This window comes from Callorhinchus milii, unplaced genomic scaffold, assembly GCF_018977255.1.
Source record: "Callorhinchus milii isolate IMCB2004 unplaced genomic scaffold, IMCB_Cmil_1.0 Scaffold9, whole genome shotgun sequence".
In the NCBI taxonomy this organism is placed as follows: domain Eukaryota; kingdom Metazoa; phylum Chordata; class Chondrichthyes; order Chimaeriformes; family Callorhinchidae; genus Callorhinchus; species Callorhinchus milii.
The window spans coordinates 12,730,755-12,752,071 of NW_024704750.1; the positions used below are offsets into that span (position 1 = coordinate 12,730,755).

A 21,317-nucleotide genomic window follows, 5' to 3' on the forward strand; every position below is an offset into this window, starting at 1 on the left:
TATTATTAATAAGACTAATTAGAGAAAGGGAGATGGCTTTTTCTGTAACAAAAATATCAAAATCTCAAAGTTCTTCACAGGATTTAATGTCAAATGTAGTGAATGTGTATTTAGTAGGTAAACACAGCAGCCAATTTGCACACATCAATAGCTAACAAATAGCTATGAAATGAATGACCAATTTTATCTAGAAATATATTGAGATAAACTCCCTAGCAGTAGTAATAATAATAATCCTTGCATTTGATATAGCACCTCATCAAATCTTTGAGATGTCTCAAAGCGCTTCACTGTAAAGTGAATTGACTGTATACTTTGTGGGCGAAATGAAACATGTAAATAGAATATTGGTGTACCACAAACAGTAAATTGTTCCTTTTGAGCTCCCTCTAGTAGTAGAAAATTATTTCACTTAGCTCTCTCTTGTAGGTTCTATATTGTATGACAGTCATAAAATATTGCACTGAGCTTCCTATAATGGGTTTTATCGTATGACAGTGGTAAAATATTAAACATCAGCTTCTAATGAGTTCCAAAGTGTAGCAGTAGTAAAACATTCCAACTGAGTACTTCAGGTAGCTTGACATTGTATTGTAAACCTTGTGAATTCAGTTTATTGGTTTTGTGTGGCAGCATTAAGTGGACTCATGGAATGCCTTAGGATCATGTTTGCAGTATGATAAAAGTGGACTGTGCCTTCGGATAGTAAATTTGCATGATAGAAATACGTTTTCTCATTTATCTATTTACGATATAATACGGTAGCCATATATTGAGCCATTTGGAGTAGTGCAACTGTATTGTGGTACATCAGCATTTTATTTACACCACTGCAAACATTTAAGATTTAAACAGCTACAAGCGCATACTTTCAATTTATTTGAATGTTAAAGTTGTCTGCAATATATTCAGGAGTTAATGAAATTGGCATCTCTTTTTTGGGGGAACTGCTCTAAATATTGATATTATTTAGTGATCCTGATGGCTCTTCAAAAATGTGGAAGTAAAGCATGACATTGTCATATCAGTTATGCAGTATTTCATCCAATTATGAACTATTTTGGCAGTTGGTACAATGAATAAATGATTTAAATTTAATGAATACTCTACATGAAATGTACTGCTGGAAATCCTAATTACCACACTTTATGCATCAGCACCTGGGAGTGGTATTTCATGTAGCCGCTCATATTCAGGTGAACAAGGTTGCAGAATGCATTGCAACCTCGATTATACTTTTGTATATAACACAGCATAAAATTCCCCACTATGAAAATCACCAAGAAAAAGCGATTAAATGCTATTTTATTTATTATACTCTGCCCCTGTGAAGAAGGGAAACATTTTTTTCCGACAAATTTAATCGTCATGCAACTTAGCTGTTTTAATTACTCGATTAATGCAGTTTAAAATGAGATTCCAATGAAATTTGAGATGCTTTTATACTTGTACCTGGAGCTGTTCTGATGTAATTTTCTCAGGTCACCAGAATAGCTAGGGACCATGCACACTGCAGCCCACATCGGGGGTGGGGGTGGCTAGAAAATTAAACCCTCGTATGAAATGCACTCATTTGCGACAAAAAAGGAAGGTATTTGTGTCCATGTATGTTGCATTAGAATAAAATGTCAGACCTAATTTATATGAGCACACAGCCAATTAAAAATATAAACCCAGAAAGGAACCATCACCCAGAGAGTTGAAGATGGTTACTGATTTAACACTGAAATATCGTGGTGGGTGTTTTCCTCCTATCTGCTGTTAGAATCAAATTCAGCCATTTACCAGGTCAATTTCTGAGCACAGAACATTGCAAATTTTCTCTAAGCAGCTTTTCAGTTCATAAACTTTTAGAAACCAATGAGGAAAAGGCAACTTAAGGCATGTAATGATACAATGATCAGTTAGGTTATTTGGTCACATAATAAACGCAAAGGGCCAAGGTAGAAGGAAAGTCCTGGGGAAACGGACCAGACAGGAAGAAAATACGGTAGAAATGAGAAGGAAAATTCCTTGCAAATGGACTAATGAATGAGAAATAGATTGTGGAAATGGCTGCCAAGAATATTTCAGTAAAGCTGACCTTTTTTTCTTATTTTGTTTTTTTTAATGTATTTTATGTTTTTGTTATAAAAGAATATCAACTGTAAGAATGATTACACTATAAATATCACTGAGCTAACATTGCAAATCCAAGTTGAATTGTATAGTCTCCAAACTCCTTTTTGCTATATTCAAATGTGTGTAGATGCATTGATGCAAAAGGTCAATAATCGGAATTGCTGCAATACCACTAAATATAAACTCAGACACAAACTCAACACTATTGTCTAGTTTGAAACTTGAAATTAAATGCTATTCTTCAACAGAAAGCTACCTCGCTGTATAGTCCCGTTGTGGGACAGAGGTTATTGCTCACTCCCACTCGTTGAGTTCCTAATCACATTGGATTGTCAAAAGAGGCATTGAGCAGAGGATAGTGAGATGAGACAATAAACTAAGGTCCCGTCTACCTGTTTTGTTGGACCTTAAAAGATCCTATGACACTATTCAAAAGGACAAGGTTTCTCCCAGTGTCCTGGCCAACAGTCCTCCGGATAAACCTCGGTTATTTGCTTTATGACTGTTTGTGGGAGCTTGCTTGATATGTTCAAATTGGCTACTGTGTTCACCTACAAAATACAGAAAAAATCCTGTGGTGCACTGTTAGGATGAGGTACGCCAGGATTGGTGAGGGTGAAATAGGACAATCTGACCCTCATCCCTTAGGTATATAAATGCAAGTTGTTGTGTTGTCTCATATGGAGAGTGCACTTGTGACTCTGTAACTCTCTTCCATCCTGCTCTTTCTCTGATAATAAAATCATAGGTAATATTGCAACACATTACATTTCCTAATAAAGACTTCTGTACACACTCGCCTGCAGCGTTTTACAAACAAATCTCAGATTTAGCGCTCACTCAGACCATGATTAATTACGCTCACGTTCAGCCTCAGAGACAGAGGAAACGTATAGATTTCTCAGCACAATTAGCTTCTAACATCAATTCAGTGTCTTAATTGTTGTTTCAACTGTGTTTCAGTAACCGCATTTTGCCACTTCCAGCGTTGAATGGAAACTGACGTCCATACCATATATTTATATCGTGCTGTATCCATAAAAGAATCTCAAAGCAACGTCTGTCCAGACAAAACGATCGTATCACTGGAAATGCAATTTTCCTTCTGTTGCTACTCCTGCAGAAATTTATCAACCATAGAAAAATCGTCTTCATATAGTAGATAATCCTGTGGTTGGGCTCCGGATACTGCAAATGGTGTTTAGACCATGATTCCTCTAGGAATCGACAACAACTGCACTATACCTTTTATTGAATGGGATCTTTAACTTGATATATGCATGACATATTTAGACTTTCTAATCTTTTCGGCAAAGGATCCTGCTGATTATTCTGAGTCAGAATTGTTGCAAAAAAATGAATTTTCAACGTTCATAGCCTTCCTGGGGAAAGCCATTTGCTTTTGAAAAAAAATACTCTAACTTAAGCTGAGCAGTTTTGTGAGCAGGAAAGCTCAGTGATTTTATCTAGCACTGCAACCTGATGCAACGTGTGGCACCCAGCCAATGTACAAGTAGGTACGAATAAACACCACTCTCTCAGAGGCTAATCCAAACTGTAAGATTCAACCTGTCATACAGAGAAGAGCAACATCAGAGTAAAATTGAAAAACATATTCAAAGACATAGAATAAAGACAGCAGTCTTTCAAAAGCTAGCACCAGAAGCATCTGAGAATTTTCAGGATGTGCACAGTACACAACTCCCTAGCTAATACACAGTCATAGAGACAAACCAATTCAATGGGCAAACTCCCCAGCTCTCCTCTAGTCTCTCCATTTAATAGAAGTTATTTCAGGCTGAGCTTCCCCAGTCTGCAGCTCTCTTAGCTTCTGGCATGTAGGGAGTTAGCCTAAACCAGTCTACTTTTCTCCAGAGAATCCATATTCAGCAAACTAAGAATTCCTTTATATGCAATATCCAACATATTCCCTGTTTAGGGAATTAATGCCCCTGTTTATTATCTTTTGAATGACTCTTATAGCTCTAAGGAAGCTGTCAGCTGTTTCCATCACCTAGATTGGAAAGAAACTGGCTAGCTTGACTGCTACTCCCTTAATTTGCAGCCTTTCTAGACTGATCACACTCTTATAGTGTTAACATTGTCAATGACTGCTGATTTAACTCCAGCCTCCCTACACTCAGGCGCTGCTGGTTTTCTTCCACCTCCTTGCACTCAGCCAATGCTGTAAACTTGTGCCACAAATTCTTCTGTTGTCATAATTTTAAAGGCCATCAGCCTCATGTGCTTGTCATATCAGCTTTGGGAACAACCCTGATCATGGTGCAGCAATAACATTCAAACTCTTTAGCAACTACCTACATTCAGTCGAGGCAGAAATAAAGACATTACAAAGAATTGCAGTAAAACTTAACATGAAGAGCTATCAAGTACAGATAGAATACACCTAAGAAGGTTAATTTCCTATGTTGTAATAATTGCTCAATATTAAAGCACTGAATTAGAAAATGAGTCACATGAAAACTAGAAGCAAAGTATTTTAGGTCTGGTCACTGACAAAGAGCGCACCATGAACAGGGAATTATTTTTTATTAGTTAAACAACAATCTAAAAAAAATCTAAAATGTTCAGTTCACACCATTACAAAAAGTCCTTTTAGGACATGACTTGCCTCAGTATGATAATATTCATTCCTCTACTAAGCTTGAATGTTCTCAACTGAATATGCACATAAAGTTACATTGTGAGATTCCTCCCTGAGGCAAACATAATTGGTTTTACATACAGAAATGCATGTGGTCTCCCAGGAAAGAACAATTCAATCTTAATTATTCAGGTAACTGGTTTATTACCTTTTCCTGCTTATAGGAAGTGTAAAATCAACGTTATTATCACTCCATCAATTATTGACACAACTAGGGTGTAACTATTGTGTTCTGGTCTGCAGCAATTCAATGCAGACATGAACCCTAATGGTATGACTGCCGTAACTGCACAAGTTCAGTGCTGTGCTGTTACCCACTTTTCTTCAATCTTGTGCTATTAGTAACCAACTAACACTTTAATAACTTTGAAAAATTAAATTTGTGTTTACCCATTAGCACCATTTTATTATCCGCCAACTGTCTAGGTACCAACTAGGCCACCTATAATATTCTGGTGGTGCAGTAAGAAGATAATTAATTTTATAAAGTCTCTGATATCTTTGATTCCTTGATTTGCTATTGGGTATTATTCAAATACTGTAGCATGAAGCCCTTTCGAATTAAACCAATGTATATAAAAAAAATTGGGCCCTGCTTCTTTGAACCTATTAAAACTGCTTTACTTCTAACTGAAATTATCTCTGTCTTCAAGCAATTCACTCATAGGCAGCTGCTCTGGTAAGAAGCTAACCACTGAAGCACTCTGCTCGTTGTTTAGCAGGATACAGCCTGGTGACCTCATCCCTCCTTATCATGCTGGCGAAAGTAAGCATTATCAAACTGAATATTCTCCCCAGCTTTAGCATCAGGTTCTCAAGTTCACATCAATGACTCCCAAGCCACCTTCAAGTAATTCAACTAACACATTTCCTAGTTCATTTTGAATGGTAAATGACCCGGCATTTGATTTCAATGTCTTCAACTCCCACATGTCAGAGCAGACTCTCCATTCCTAATTGTTTTTTTAATATTATTGATCAGACCGAGTTTGGTCCTATCGGACTGGATTCAAGTATCCAGAAGGTTGCATGTAAAGCTGGAATAACCATTGATCTTAAACCCCCTTGGTACATTTTGAGACTCCCAGTAGAGATCTTCTTGACTGTATTGGACAACCCCATCACAACTGCTATCCCTTCCTTTCTGCTTTAAAGAGCAGTACCTTCAGCCACCTAATGCCTCATCATAATTTTACAATTGGCTGCTGTCCACGAAATACACAGTCAATCCACTGTACAATATATTCTGTGAAGGGCATGGGGTGTATCAAAGATGTGGTAAGGCTCTATATCAAATGCAAGGATTAATATTTATTATTATTACTTGCTGGAAGTAAAGCATGATTTTAGTTGATATGAAGAAAATAGTCATTTTTTGCAACCTTATATAGTTTTTCTAATTCATACTAGTGATATTTGTCCAAATAGGACAATGTGAAATTTATTGACGGACATTTTTTTTTGAGGTGTTGACTTAATAAAGACAAGCAAATCATTAAGTGTTCCAATTGCCTTCCAATAATCTAGAACATGCTTTTTCATTAATTGCAAAATTTGTTTCGGTCAATCATTCCAGTCTAGCAGATAGATCTTATTTAAAATTATAATGTTTGAAAGCAATTGTTCCAAATTAAGCGTATTATAAATGGTTCTTGATTACTAATCTACAGTTTCTAGTATATTTTACACTTTACACTGCCACTTTATTTTCAACTTTTAACAATAATCACATTTATGTAAATAGAGTGCTTAAACTACTGAATTATATTTTAAAGCCGTTTAAACATCTATCTTGTATTAATCTAGCCAGTTATTTTAATTTATTTAGGGCAGCTTTACACATTTTAGAGCATTATCCCCCATGCTCGGGCCCCGACAGCTGACTGTTCAGCACTTTGGGACGTCCTCCCGACGTGAAAGGCGCTCTATAAATGTAATTTTGTTGTTGTTATAGAACTATGGCTAAAGGGACTATTTACTCTTACTGAACTATTGTTAATTAATGCCAATGGTACTATCATAGTTCAACCACATTTAAACATCAAATTCGAAATATGCTACTAGCTATAATTTTACCATTTTGGTTCCATTAAACTCGAATTTACTGCAGGGTGTAGTGACTGTGCATTTTGTAGGTGAACATGGCAACCGATCTGTGCACAGCAATGTCCCACAAACCGCCATGATTGAATGACTAATCTTATCAGGGCATTAATGGTCAGGATGCTAGGAAAAATTCTCTTCACCTCATAAGTAGTACCATGGGTTGTTTAACAGCCACCTGAATAGGCAGACGGGACCTCGGTTTATCAACTAATTCGAAGGACATGTTCAACAATGCATTGTTCCCCTCAGCATTGAACCTGGAGTAATAATAATCCTTGCATTTGATATAGTGCCTTATCACGTCTTTGAGACATCTCAAAACCCTTCACAAAAGATACTATAAAGTGAATTGACTGTATATTTAGTGGGCAAAATGAGGCAGCCAATTGCACACAGCAGTGTCCCACAAAAGGTTGTCGATTGAAGTGACCAATTTCTCATTATTATTTTAGGCGAGAATCTGCAAATCAAAGACTGATCCTGGGGCCACCTTGAGTATGTGTGACTTTGTATAAAGTGGAGCTGTGCAGTAAACCATTGCAACATTTCACAATTTTAGTAGGATTTTAATTACATGTTTTGTGTTTATTCAGAAAATTAATCCAAATTTTTTTTTTCACACTGTTTTGGTTTTCAGCGCCTTGGGACGTGCTTCTGATGTGAAAGGAACTATAGTTTATTAATGTCATTTGATGTTGTTTTGACACTGTCCAACTTCCACTTACAAATTCCCATACAATCTGTGCTCTCTATATTTTCTCACTTGCTCTCTCTCACTATCGGTTATTTTTTGAATTACCGCAAATAGAATCTGTGCTTCAAGAAAAAAAATTATGTTAAGTGTGATAATTATCAAAAACATTTCCACACAGTGGAGCCAGACTGATCTGAAAGAAAAGAGCTGTTGTGTTCTTCAGAATGTAATACTTTGGGCAGTCATTAGGTGCATGAATGACAATGACGCCTGTCTCACAAATAGAATCCATTAACACTCAATTCTCACCAAAGTGCCAAAGATCCAGATGCACAAGATAGGTCACTGAGCTCCACACACCATACTGGGGAGAACTGATTTAATTCCAGAGATATCTACGATTCTAATACTATCAGCATTCCTTGTGTAAAAAAAAGCTCCAAAGGCCTCTAATCTTATGCGTTTGCAAAAGAGAACTACATGGCTGAGTGACAGTTCTGATCTAAAGCATTTAAGTGTAAGTTTTGATCTTTCTGGCTTTGATTAAAACTAATGAGCTCATTTAATTCAAAATGGGAATCTCTGATAAGAAAAATCAGGTTGATGTGATTGGATTAGAGGGATGAATTAAACTCTTACAGTTGAAGTTTCTGCCTAGATGGTGCATTACAGACTCCATGAAATAAAATTAAAAAGCTGTTGGCATATTATAGTACGTTAGATGATGAGAAGAATTTTATAGTAATTCATTTTTTTAATCAGTAGGAATGAAAGCGACTAATATACCTGTGGCGCTACACCACTCTCTCCTTGAGAGAGAGCAAAATAGTTAGGACTTAAGGAAGACAAAATAAGTTTGCCTTTAAAGGCACAGTTAGTACATTTTCACAAAACAATTTGAAGCTGTTTGAGTTGTTTTCATAGATGCTGTTCCAAAATACAAGGGTTTTTATTTTTTTAATAAGTTCCTTCTAAATCTAGGATCTTTTGTGTTTTGGGACATTGCTTTTAACAAATTGGCTGCTGTGTTCACTTACAAAATACACAGTCACTATACTTCACAGTATATCCTGTGAATAGCTCTGAGATTGACATGAAAGACGCTGTATCAAATACAAGGATTATTTATTTATCTTTAAAAAGTGTTTGAAAAGTAATTTATCATGAGATGGCATTTCAAAAGTGAAGCAATCAGTACTTGAATCGAGACTGTCATTCTCCTAAAATGTTACAATATGGATTTCATATTTAGATTAAAGTATCTTGTTTTACAAATATAGTTGGTTGTCCTTTTGCATTTAATTATTTGGAACAAATATAATAAATATAATTGCAAGTAAAGGTTATTAGCCATCAATAGAACACTGCTTTTCTGTGCAATGTTGTCCAATTTTATGCTGTGTATATATTTCTGTTTTTGCAGGGAACTGGCTTCTAAACTTTGGATATTATATTAAACATCATACGCTTCCCTTTTTCTGATACTGCTACAATATTTTGTCATGAGAGAAAAAGATTACGGCTGTGAAATTGAGCTTTCTATCAGAAAAGTCTTCAAAGCACTAATCCTGTGAAGAACGCATTATGCAAGCTAAATGTGTTTTAATCCATGTCCAAAACCATTCTTACGGCCTCTTTCAATACACTTTTGAAAGTTAATGATTTGCATGGGAGCATTTCGCCCCCAAACATTTAATAGTTAAAACATTATATACTCTATATACAGAAAGCCATGTGGGTACGTCACCTGTTCGTGTACAAGCTGTAGCTGCTGTCGTTAGGTGCCTATTTTTTATATTGCAGGTCTTCAGTTGCAATACATTGTTGAATATTTGTGCATTATGCTCAAGGTGTAATAATAATAATAATCCTTGCATTTGATATAGCGCTTTTCATGTTTTCTAGATGTCTCAAAGCACTTCACAGAATAGAATATAAAGTGAATTGACTGTATATTCGTATATATGAGGCAGCCAATTGCACACAGCAGTGTCCCACAAACAGTCGTGGATTGAAATGACCAATTTATTATTGTTTTTTTTGAGGGATTATTAACCTTGATAACCACCTGCATGCGTAATACAGTGTGTAGAGTGTGTTTTGTTGAGCTATAGGTGCCTTATGCCACTGATTTCTGTCAGATTTAGCTGCATTGCTGTGGCTGCACAAGATGGCATAACATGCCTGGTGGGTGCAACCAATTGTCAGGTGACGCTTGAGTAATGTGATTGATTGTGGCCAGAGTGCCAACTACGTGCTGGTAGATATCAGAGAATTTCTTCAGATTCATGCGTATTTAAGATTCAAGCGCTTTGGCATGCTACCCCACGCGAAGGGCGCTATATAATGCAAGTTGTTGTTGTTATTGAATATAAAATTCTCTCTAACTTGCCCTTTTCCAATAATAGTTCCACCACATCTAGCAGGTGGATGTTGGGGTGGAGGGGTTGAAAGACAGTGGTCCACCTGTTTCTCATCTCAGTGGACTACGTTTAATTAGAAGGAAACCGAGGGGTGTGCTTGAGTTTGGTTCTAGAAGGACGTTGATGGGGAGATGTAGAAGCAATGTGAGGTAAATTCTTCTGAGATCCAGTACAAAGAAAAAATATTGGCAAGCACAATGTTCCCAAAATGAAATATTGTGTTACAAAAAGTATACGATTAATAAATGTCCTTTTATTTCTTCTCCCACAGTGGAATCTACAAGCCCAAGTTTACTGAGTAATGACAATACCTTGGAACGATCATTTTTTATCAGAATGAAGTCAACACTGACCAAACGGGGAATTCACATCAAGTCATCGGGCTATAAGGTAAACAGATATTTAACTAATCTAACAATTGTGTATTCATAACATGAAATGAAATATTTTTGTTGTTGGTTATAAAGGATGGAATTTTCGTGAGACTGTAATTCATACCTGTTGACCTCTTTCCTATCAGTTTGGGTTGAAATGTACTTTGGATGTAATACACGAGCAAATTTTATAAATTAGCTGCCATTTTGTTTGAACCATTTGCTTCCTTCCTTTTTTTCTCAATGATCATTATCTGTGTTTCCAACAACTCATGGTGTAAACATAAGAGCTTAGATAATGCTAGAAAAGGTAATAATTTGCAATATGAAAGATGCATTGTTGAGATTGCTCTGAGAAATAAGATCTATAACGAATGATGATGAAAATCCAATGACTGCTTTCAATCTGACTTAATGCTGTGTTTATATCCCAGAACTGCTTCAAGTAGAAGTATTTCTGGGTTATCCTGAGCCCTGGCATTGTGGAATTCATTCAATTTACACAGCAGAGTGGATTCCACAGCGCTGAGAGCAACATGCAAGTGCTGCATAACCTATTTGAAAAACATTTGCAGCTTCATTTTCTGTCTGTTATAGCATCCCCAATGATTGTAGAAAGTGGAAGGTTCTGTTTATCACATCACTTAAAAATTGAGCTTTTGTTTCCCTATTTACCCAGCTATACTGATATATAATACACCACAGGTAGAATGCTTCTGATCCATAACAGTCAATTAATGACTTAATCATCATCTTTTCACATAACTATTTGTGGCTATATACTCATTGCACTTGCCAAGGATCATAATCACCAATTTTCACAGGTCATTCAACCCATAAACCTGACCTCAGAAAGCTGGTAAAGTCATTGTTTAGCTCAGCTGAGATATTCCCAAGAAGTCATGCACAATCTGGTCAGACTGCATTTTGCAACCAAATTATAGCTGCAGTAATTAACTTTAAATAACACTAGATGAAATGTTTGATATTAATTGTGGTATTGGGTCATTCTCCCGATGTGAAAGGTGCGATACAAATGTAATCTTGGTGTTGCTGTATTGTTCGTTAGCAATTGAAAGATAAAAAGCACTGAGTGTAACCAGTTCGATGAAACAAGCTGGTTTTGTTTGGGGAGATATTTTATTTTTACAGCTTAGACCTGTTATGGCAGTCCCTACCTCCTGAGTTTCCATTCAGGTAATGCATGTAGGAGACATCTTCCAAGGCTTCTTGCTGCAGTTTTGTTCTTGCAATTAAACCCTTCTTCATGATTCTGATCATCAGATCATTCTGTCCTTTCCCAGTTTTAATGGACGAGGTGATGAAGGAAAATAGTGTTCTAACAGGAACTTTGAAATTACTGTTTATTATAATGACAATACCGTCACAAGGTATTACTGCTTTGGCTTGTTACATTTAAGAGAGTTAGATTTTTGTCAGGCAACCATTTGGTTTTACAGTGTCTTCCGGAAGCCTGAGATAAAAGGATCCCTATGTTTAAGGAAGCACAACTCTGATCCATAGAAGTGAGAAACAAGGGAAAATACTGTTGGCACAATGATCCTCTTACTCTGATCAGTGTTGTCCTTTGCTCTTCACCTTTGTGGAACCAGGGTGGGTTCCATCTGATCAATATCTACAGCATCTGAAGGTAAATCATTAAACTGTTGACTTCTCATGCTAAACATAACATTCTACCAAGTCTGTCCCCTTCAATATCTCTCTATGAAAGAGGAATACTGGAAACCAACACCAAAGATATTGTAAATCACTGTTGAATTGGTGTCTTCATTATGAAACTGGAAAGATTTATTTTAAGGGTAGATTCATGGAAGTTTATTGAAACTATTTATAGTTTCACAGACCGTGTTTGCTAATCTGAGATTAGTGAATGACCACAAAATTGCTTGTTAAAAATGACATTGGCAGTGCCACCAAAAGTGTGCTAATAATGAGTTATTTGTACTTTACACTAATTCTTAATGGGGTTCATTAATAAGGCATTCCGTTTGAATTCCTGGCAACTGCTAATACTTGGCTCCAGAAATAGATTGCATTGGAGTTTCCTCAGGTCAGCATGATATACTACAGTTTATTGGAAGGAGTCCCCATCTGTGTGGCTTGGATTACTTATTAAGGAATCCAATTACAAAATTCCCACTACCTCTGTCAAATACCAAGAAGTCAAGCAACAGATCCTAGCCTATCACCAATAGGTGGGTCAAAATGCAATGTTTGGTTTGAGAAGCACAAATTCAAACACTGTATTTAATTGTTAAATGCCTATTACACATTTGGAAAGATCTCCTATAGTCCCCACAATGATTGCTCCAGAAATTAAGAGTTAAGTGAGCTTGCTTTCGGATTTAACAAGAGCAGTGAATCAGCAGTGAAGTTATCAATTCTGACAGGTGAGCACGTATTATTCTCCAATGTTTGGGGGAAAAAAATAAGATTATAAATTTACTGATGATCGGGGAATCATTCCCACTGAGTTAACGATTAACATTCTTATTTTTGTTTACTTCAAACCACAAAAAAATCTGTTACGTCCTAAACCTATTTTAACTCTTTCTTTTAGTTTTTGTTCCACTTCTCCAATATTATAGGAATGCAAATTACAGAGATTTGTTTTTTTCTTTAAAAATGTTGCAAATAAAAAGGCTCAGGAACTAATCCCAGCTCAGTACTTCACTATGCAAAGTAATGATGTTAGCACAAATCCCACTGACATCTTAATGAGGCTCTTGCAATGCTGCATACCTCATAATAGCCTACAATCTGCCTGGCTCCCAAGCAGTACATTCTAGTGATGGTATGCACGTGTTGAATATATGCAGTGCAGAGACATACTGTGGGAGTGTGGTTCTGTGATTTTGGTGTTACATGCAATAATGCCTTAATTAGAAAGTTGCTACAGTATATTACCATTACATTAAACATTACACAGTTTCAACCTGGCTCAGTTGGTAGTACTCTCAATTCTGACCTTTGAGTCAGAAGGTTGTAAATTCAAGCCCCACAATGGGGCTTTGAACTCATAGTCTTGGCTGATACTGCAATACATTGCTGAATGTGTGTTACACTGTCAGTTCCAGCCTTCAACTGAAACACTAAACAGAGGTGTTCATGTCTGCCTATTCAGGTGGATGTTAAAAAAGTGAGTTTCTCTCAGTATCCTAGTGCCCAGATAAATTTAGTCATTCAATTCAAGGCTGTTGTGGGACATTGCTATGCACAAATTGCCTGCGTGTTCACTTACAAAGTACACAGTCACTACTTATTGAGATGGGAAATGGGTTAAAATAACTTAAAGTAACTTCATTTAAGTAACGTAAATGACTTAAAATAAGTGTAACTTGCTGTTGGAGAAATTGCAGATGTGGAAATTGCAGATAATACATTGTCAATGGATCTGTACAGCTGCTTGTCTCTGTTTTAGATGACGCAATGGAGGTTTAAAGAAAATCTTTCTCGAAAAATTGCAACTAGGTTCCAGTTCTGAAAGAGTTAAACATTTTCCAGGATTATTGCTGAGTTTTTTTGAGAAAAAAGTGTGATCCTTAACTCATACGTGGTAATATCTGAGTCATCTTTTCAAAGGTTGGTTCAAGTTCCCCCATTGATCACTTACAGAAACCGCCCTGGTCAAAGTGACAAATGACATTCTGTCCATCTGCGACCAGGGCTCCCTCTGCCTCCTCATCCTCCTTGACCTCTCTGCTCCTTTCGACACCGTCAACCGCTCTATCCTCATCCACTGCCTCTCCTCTCACCTCAACCTCCACGGCGCTGTCCTTGATTGGTTCAGATCGTATCTCTCACACCACCCGCACTTCATCTCCTCAAACAGATTCTTCTCTAGCCCCTGGACAATCTCGTGAGATGTTCCTCAGCGCTCTGTCGTTGGTCCCCTCCTCTTCAACATCTATATGCTCCCTCTTGGTGATATCATTCACAGACATGGGGTCAACTTCCACATGTATGCGGATGACACCCAACTGTACCTCTCTGCCTCCACCCTTCACTCCAGGACCACTGCTGCCCTGACAGAATGTCTGTCAGACATCAAGTCCTGGATGAGAGCTAACTTTTTTCAGTTGAACGTCAACAAGACCGAGGCTCTCCTGATTGGGGTCAGCGCCTCCTCACCTCAGGCGCTGACAGCATCACCATTCATGGTTGCACACTCCACCTTGCTAAGCCAGTCCGGAACCTTGGGGTCTTGTTTGACCCTCAACTATCATTTTTACCCCACATCTGCGTCATGACCCGCTCTGCCTTCCCCCACCTTCGCAACGTCGCCCAACACCGCCATTCTCTCACACCACAGGCCGCCGAACCCCTCATTACATTGAGGCTTGACTATGCAAACTCACTGCTTGTTGGCCTCCCCAACTCCTCCCTCCACAGGCTGCAGATCATCCAGACCTCTGCAGCCCATGGACTCTCCCGCACGAGGCTCCGCGACCCTATCAACCCTATCCTTGCCCAGCTCTACTGGCTTCCTATCACACAGAGGATACAGTTCTAGATCCTGGTCCTTACCTTCAAAGCCCTCCATGGTCTTGCTCCCCCCTATCTCTCCGACCTCCCAGAAAAGATCTCTATCTGCTAAAATAGATCTACCAAGCGACAATGCTTGTGCTGTTGCACATGCCCCACAAGGTCCCAGCAATCGCTGACAACATGTCTCCTTAATGAATGAAAAGCTCAATTATATATAGTGCTTTCTCTCCCTGAAATGCTGACCACATAATATATCTGGAAGGGCCAAGGAATAAAGGTACAAAGGCGCAATGGATGAGTCAAGTGTGAAATGGAAGAAATTCACCAACCTGTGATTAGATTCAGTATAGACATCATATGTTTGATTGCACTTATACTTACATGTATCTGATCCCCACCTCCTGCTTTAAAGTTGAGGATAAATGCAAACCTGGTAACCTCATGTGCGTGTTTGCACAGAACTAAGCTTTTTCCTGATATTTCTGCCTAACTTCACTTTCATATCGGAGTCCCGATGCAGATAGTCAGGCATATGAAGAATCAACATGGGGTTTGATTGACTTCACTTTGGAAGTATTCTGAACATGCAGGTAGACTTTTCTCACAGTATATCACAAGTCTCTGTCCTGCTGATGTGTTATCAGTATTTCTCTTTGACCGAGCCTTCAGCTCCCCTCTCGACTCTCTTCCCCCTCCTCGCTCCCTCCCTTCCCTCCCCTCACCCTGACCATTTCCCCCCTCCTCGCTCCCTCCCTTCCCTCCCCTCACCCTGACCATTTCCCCCCTGCTCGGGTCATGACCCAACTGTGCAGCGCCTTGGGACGTCCTCCTGACGTGAAAGGCGCTTTATAAATGGAATCTTGTTGTTGTTGTTGTTGTTGTGTCAAGTGATCAACCTCTAAACCATTTTTTCTATATCGAAAACCCCGTCCTTTTGAAGGGATTTCTCTCAATACCTATGGTATCCAGGATTCAAATTCTATATATAATAAAATGTATTTAATTACTGAAATATAAACTCACTTTCAGAGAAATCTGCATACAGCTCCTGCCAAGCACTCATGTGGCATTTAAGATTATGTTTTATGCTGCGTTTACATTACTGAAAACTGCCTAAAGAACTGGTTCATATTATGTATCCCAAGACATCTTGTGGTTGGAATTCGCTCCATATATACTATGGCGAGCTTCCCATGGCACTGCTGTTTAGAAATTGTGATCCATGTAAAAACAGCAGGAAAGATGTCTATCTGGTCAAATAGAAGACAGTGCAGGCCATTGAGGAAAATCCTGCAACCGAATGGTAACCTCTGTTTCACCCATTCAGTGTCACCCTTTAAATCCTCTAGGAGTACTGTGGTCTCCAGAGGCACTATCAGAACAGGCTTCTTTAGATGGGTCTCAGTGCCTCCAGAGACAGCAGTATTCCCCAATACAGCACTGCTGTTAGCAGTTGCATTTTAAGTGAAGCACAAACTCAGCTCGGTTATAGATCGATCATCTTGGGATCAGCTAGATTAGCAAAAGACGGTTCAGGTTGCAAGTTTGAATGTAATAATCTGACCACGAGTAAAACAGTCCCTTTGGACCTAATTCAGATTTACCTATTTGAGTATTATATAGCAGAAAAAAACTTAAATTCTGTCATTTAATCTTTGTGGCACAGATTTATTAAACTGTGTGTGACCTCTTGCCATTTCACTGTGATTTTACTGTGGTGTTTAATAAGTATATATGTCCCCACTCCTTTATGGTGCCCTTATACTTGATTTTTCAGATGACTAACTGTGGTGGCTTTTATATTTTCATAGACATAGTCGTCCAACTTGCATTCAAAGCTGGAGCTTGTATAATGACAGATTATGTACTTTTTTAATCACCGATCAATCACACCACGTCCACCACGCTTCAATACACTAACCTTGCAATCTGATACAAGTGCAGAGTTAATTGACAATTACAAATTGCATGGAAGCTAATCACTTCCAAGCTTACGAAAGATAAACACGCAATTGGTAAAGTTGCATTACATCTGGGATTGTGGAGGAAAAGAAATTATTCTGTGTAAATTTGTAGGTATATACCCTATTCTGTGAAGGAAGGAATGTGTACACACAATGATATTAGCATTCATCAATAGGCTTTCAGTCATTAAATAAAAGCAGGTTTGGGATAATAGCTTTATGAATGATGATACCTGCCATAAAGGCTTGAAAATCTTTAAGTATCACTTATATCATATAACTCAATTATTTTTAATGAGGATTTTGAAGGTTTCCTTTCCTAAACCAATAAGCAATAGAAATATGCTAACCTTCCTAGGAGATTGTGTGCCTTGAATTTTTTTAGTGTCAAAACTCAGATGGCATTTCCCAGATATTCCCATTTTGGAAGAGATCCCATGCGATACAGTATTGTCTCACCCAGTTCATTTATCAGGATCCAAGGTATTCACCAGCATCTCTTTCCTGATCAGTCATGAATACATTGACATAATCAACCTTGATCTTGACAGATGCTATTGAAAATAGGGTTATGTAAAGGCCACCATTGCTGTACACGCATAACATTCTAATAACTAATGTTATTAGCTCTCCCACAAGGACTTAATGTTGTAATATTTGGGAAGAACTGTCAAAAAGTGTTTCAGTTTTATTATTTTGCATTTCTCTTTAAATTAGAGGCTTCTCCTCTCCAGCCTACACTTGGTAAAGTTACCAACTTTGGTGGTAGACACTGGGAGAACCCTCTTCTCTTTTCGAATAATGCCATGGGATCTTCAACGTCCACCTGAACAGGCAGATAGGATCTCGGTTTTAATGTCTCATCCGAAAGACGCCTCATTTATTTTGTTTTATGGGACTTTTTTAACTGTATTTCTCCCCCAATAAGCCAATAGTATTGTGAGATAATGAATGACATAAGAATATAAGAATTAGGAGCAGGAGTAGGCCATTCTGCCCCTCTAGCCTGCCCCTCCATTCAGTGAGATGATGGCCGATCTATTCTAACTCCACCTACCCTCCTTATCCCCATATTCCTTAATCCCTTTATCTACAAGAAATCTATCAATCTCAGTCTTGAATATGTTCAAGGACAGTAAAAGGTGTCCTTCTTTCCAAGCAAAGATGGTGGTCTAGCAATCAGATGAAGCTTAGTGCACCCAGGCAAGTTTCTACTAAACTTCTAACTTTGATCAACCCTGAGAGAAAAATGCATTGTGGGTTTGACATTTACAAAAGTGACACTGAGGAACACACTTGCATCCGTGCAAGATGAAATCAGATTATCCTGGGTAAATGCTTACACAAGCATTTTACTCTGGGGTTCATATCAAAGAGATTCTTTTACTAGCTTAAGCCTGCCTTTGTAACTGGATCTCAACTTGATCTTATTTAATGCACTGATGTAAGTTTTCAGTCATTATGTTGGCAGTATCACATATCAAAAGCACTCTGGAGATTCCCTAGGAATTGATAATTCTTATTTCTTATGTATGTCTACTCAATATTCACTCTGAGAAGAACGATATTGTGTGCTGAACCATGAATTATAAAAATTGATCCCTTTGTATGTAGGCTTCTATTAAATTGAGATATTCTTCCTTTACTATTCATTGCCTCACGTGGGTTTCTGATGTCAGTTTGTATTTAGCTGTTCAGGCATATTCAAGTTTTTCTGTCACTTGTGATGTTTTTGCCAAGAGCAGTCTTGAAGCAATGCATATAAGGCTCATCTCTGCACTGAATTACTTCAAAAAGTTGTCTTAAGATCAATTCTACACTGAATTTTAATTTCAAATCATTTTTTGAAATGTTGATTTTTGAAAATTGAGTAGCATAAAATATACAAACTCAATTTGAGTCTGAAATGCTACAGCTAGTTTTGCTATTGCTGCATTTCTTGGCTGTTCAGCCAACCAGTCAGTGTGCTTCTATTAATATTATATTAATCCAAATCAATTTAAAGTGAAGTTTGTATTTCCTAGCAATGCACGTAATCAGTAGCTGCTATTTTGAATCAGGTTCTTGAAGGTGGCTGAGAACAATACTCCTTCAAAGTCTGCACAAACCAGTTAATGGAGTTTTATAGAGCTTCTCATAAGTGTCCCTATATTCTGTAGCATTACACACGAGAGCTGGAGGCTTGGTAATAAAGCTGATTTTACTTCGATGAATGTGTTTTTGTTGAGTACGTAAAACGGTTGAAAAAAATCTCTGCTCTCACTCTATTCAGGTTTGTAAACACACCATCAACTCGCTCAAGTCTCTTGAACGCTCCTAACATATTTCAGATTGGAGATCAGCTCTTCTGCATTCCTTAAACAATTCAGATGTTCAGAAAGCTGCCACAGATCTACAAAAGTAAAAAACTATAGAGATTTTAAAAAAACACAACCGCATGTGTCAATTAGATGAGTCATTAATTAATACAACCTGCACTAAATACACACAAGCAGACATAGATGTGTATATTCTCACATTCATACCACCAACACATGTTTATCCCGGCCCAGGAAACACTCACATGTGGCAAACTCTCGCTCTTACACATGCATAGACCCAAACATATTTAGCTCACTTGTGGAATTAAACTTCAGCAAGAGTTAGCACCTTTAAGAGAGGCGAGGAGAAAATGGAGAGAAAAAAAACAAGGAAATGACAATGACAACTAAGGGAAGAATATTTAACAGTTTTTACTTCAATAAAAAGTGAACCAGAAATGTTTTAAACCATACATTGTAATAAAGAAATGACACTTTTTGTTAAACAAATAATATTTATGTTTATTGTCTTTGCATAAGTAACAGAAAATAAATATAGGATAATAGATGACTGCCAGTTAATCTCAAGACCGTAATTCAATTGCGTAGTGTTGCTGATGTCTTAAACTGGAAAATAATGGTTTATGACAATAAAACAGCAGGATCACTTTTCATTATAAATATGATGCATGTCAAGGGTTAAGTCCCACAGTTAAGTATTTTGAACCACAGGAGAATTGAAAGAACAAGTGGTTAGGTTACATTATTCTTGAGTGTCAAATGTCTATAAATTGTAGGAGGAAGGCATGTCTGAGTGAAGTAAGGAGTTGAGATCCAGTGAAGTTAAAATAAGCAACAGTGTGATGAGTTTTGATATACAACAACAACAACAACAACAAGATTCCATTTATAGAGCGCCTTTCACGTCAGGAGGACGTCCCAAGGCGCTGCACAGTTGGGTCATGACCCGAGCAGGGGGGAAATGGTCAGGGTGAGGGGAGGGAAGGGAGGGAGAGAGGAGGGGGGAAATGGTCAGGGTGAGGGGAGGGAAGGGAGGGAGCGAGGAGGAGGAAGAGAGTCGAGAGGGGAGCTGAAGGCACGGTCAAAGAGAAAGGTTTTGAGACCGGCCTTGAAGGAGGAAAGGGAGGAGGCAAGGCGAAGGCACTGGGGGATGGAGTTCCAGAGCCTAGGGACTGAGAGGCTGAAGGCCCGACCACCGATAGTAGGGCGGTTGGGGCGGGGGACGTGGAGCAGACCGGAGCCAGAGGAACGGAGGGTACGGGCAGGTAGGTAGGGGGATAGTAGGTTGGAGAGGTAGGAGGGAGCAAGGCCGTGAATGGCCTTGTAGGTGAGGATGAGGATCTTGAAATCAGTCCTCTGGGGGATGGGGAGCCAGTGGAGGCGAGCGAGGGTGGGAGTGATGTGATCGCGAAGCCTTGTGCGGGACAGTACACGAGCTGCAGAGTTCTGAATGACCTGCAGCTTGTGGAGGGAGGTGGCGGGAAGGCCGGCGAGGAGAGAGTTCCCATAGTCCAGCCTTGAGGTGACAAAGGCGTGAACCAGGGTTAGTGAGGATGAACAACATGCAAGATAACATTCTGAGTTTAGGATGGACAAGAAAAGCACTGACGATAGTCGAACCATAGAAACTTATAACACATAAGAAGGCCATTCGGCTCATTGTGTCTGTGCTAGCTCAGAAAACATGGGCTGCAAAGTGAGTTAAGAGTTATTGAGGGGAAAGAAATGTTCAGCAAAAAAGATGAAACCGAGCTGCATGGAGGAAATGTGAGAATTTTATTGGCGATCAGATAGTGAGGCCCATTATCGATAGATGAAGGGGGATTAAGAATGGAGCCTTCACAGGTAAGAGGTCGTAGGTGTTAATCAGACTTATGAGAAACATGAAGCAACGGTATCGTTGAGGAATTGGAAGAAATAACTTTGTAATTGATCCATTGAAGGGCATTGAGGAGATCAAAGTTTAATGATTCAATTGCATTCACAGAATTAATGACTTTAATTCACTGCCAGAGATCTGTTACTCATTATCGTATTACAGAGGACTGCCTGACTTAAAATGGTAATAAAGTGATAGTGATACGACAATGTGGCAGTACAAGATTCGTTGCTACCATTGCTATTCTCATCTCCTATATCA

The 21,317-nt window shown here is 38.4% G+C and overlaps 1 protein-coding gene across 1 annotated transcript in view; it reads left to right on the forward strand.

Moving 5' to 3' along the window:
- Window positions 1-21,317, forward strand: part of LOC103178557 (neuronal PAS domain-containing protein 3) — a 328,481-nt gene that overhangs the window by 290,504 nt on the left and 16,660 nt on the right. The window contains exon 7 of the mRNA XM_007893378.2: window positions 10,281-10,399. Coding sequence (XP_007891569.1) covers window positions 10,281-10,399 — 119 coding nt within the window. The remainder of the gene's footprint in view (window positions 1-10,280; window positions 10,400-21,317) is intronic.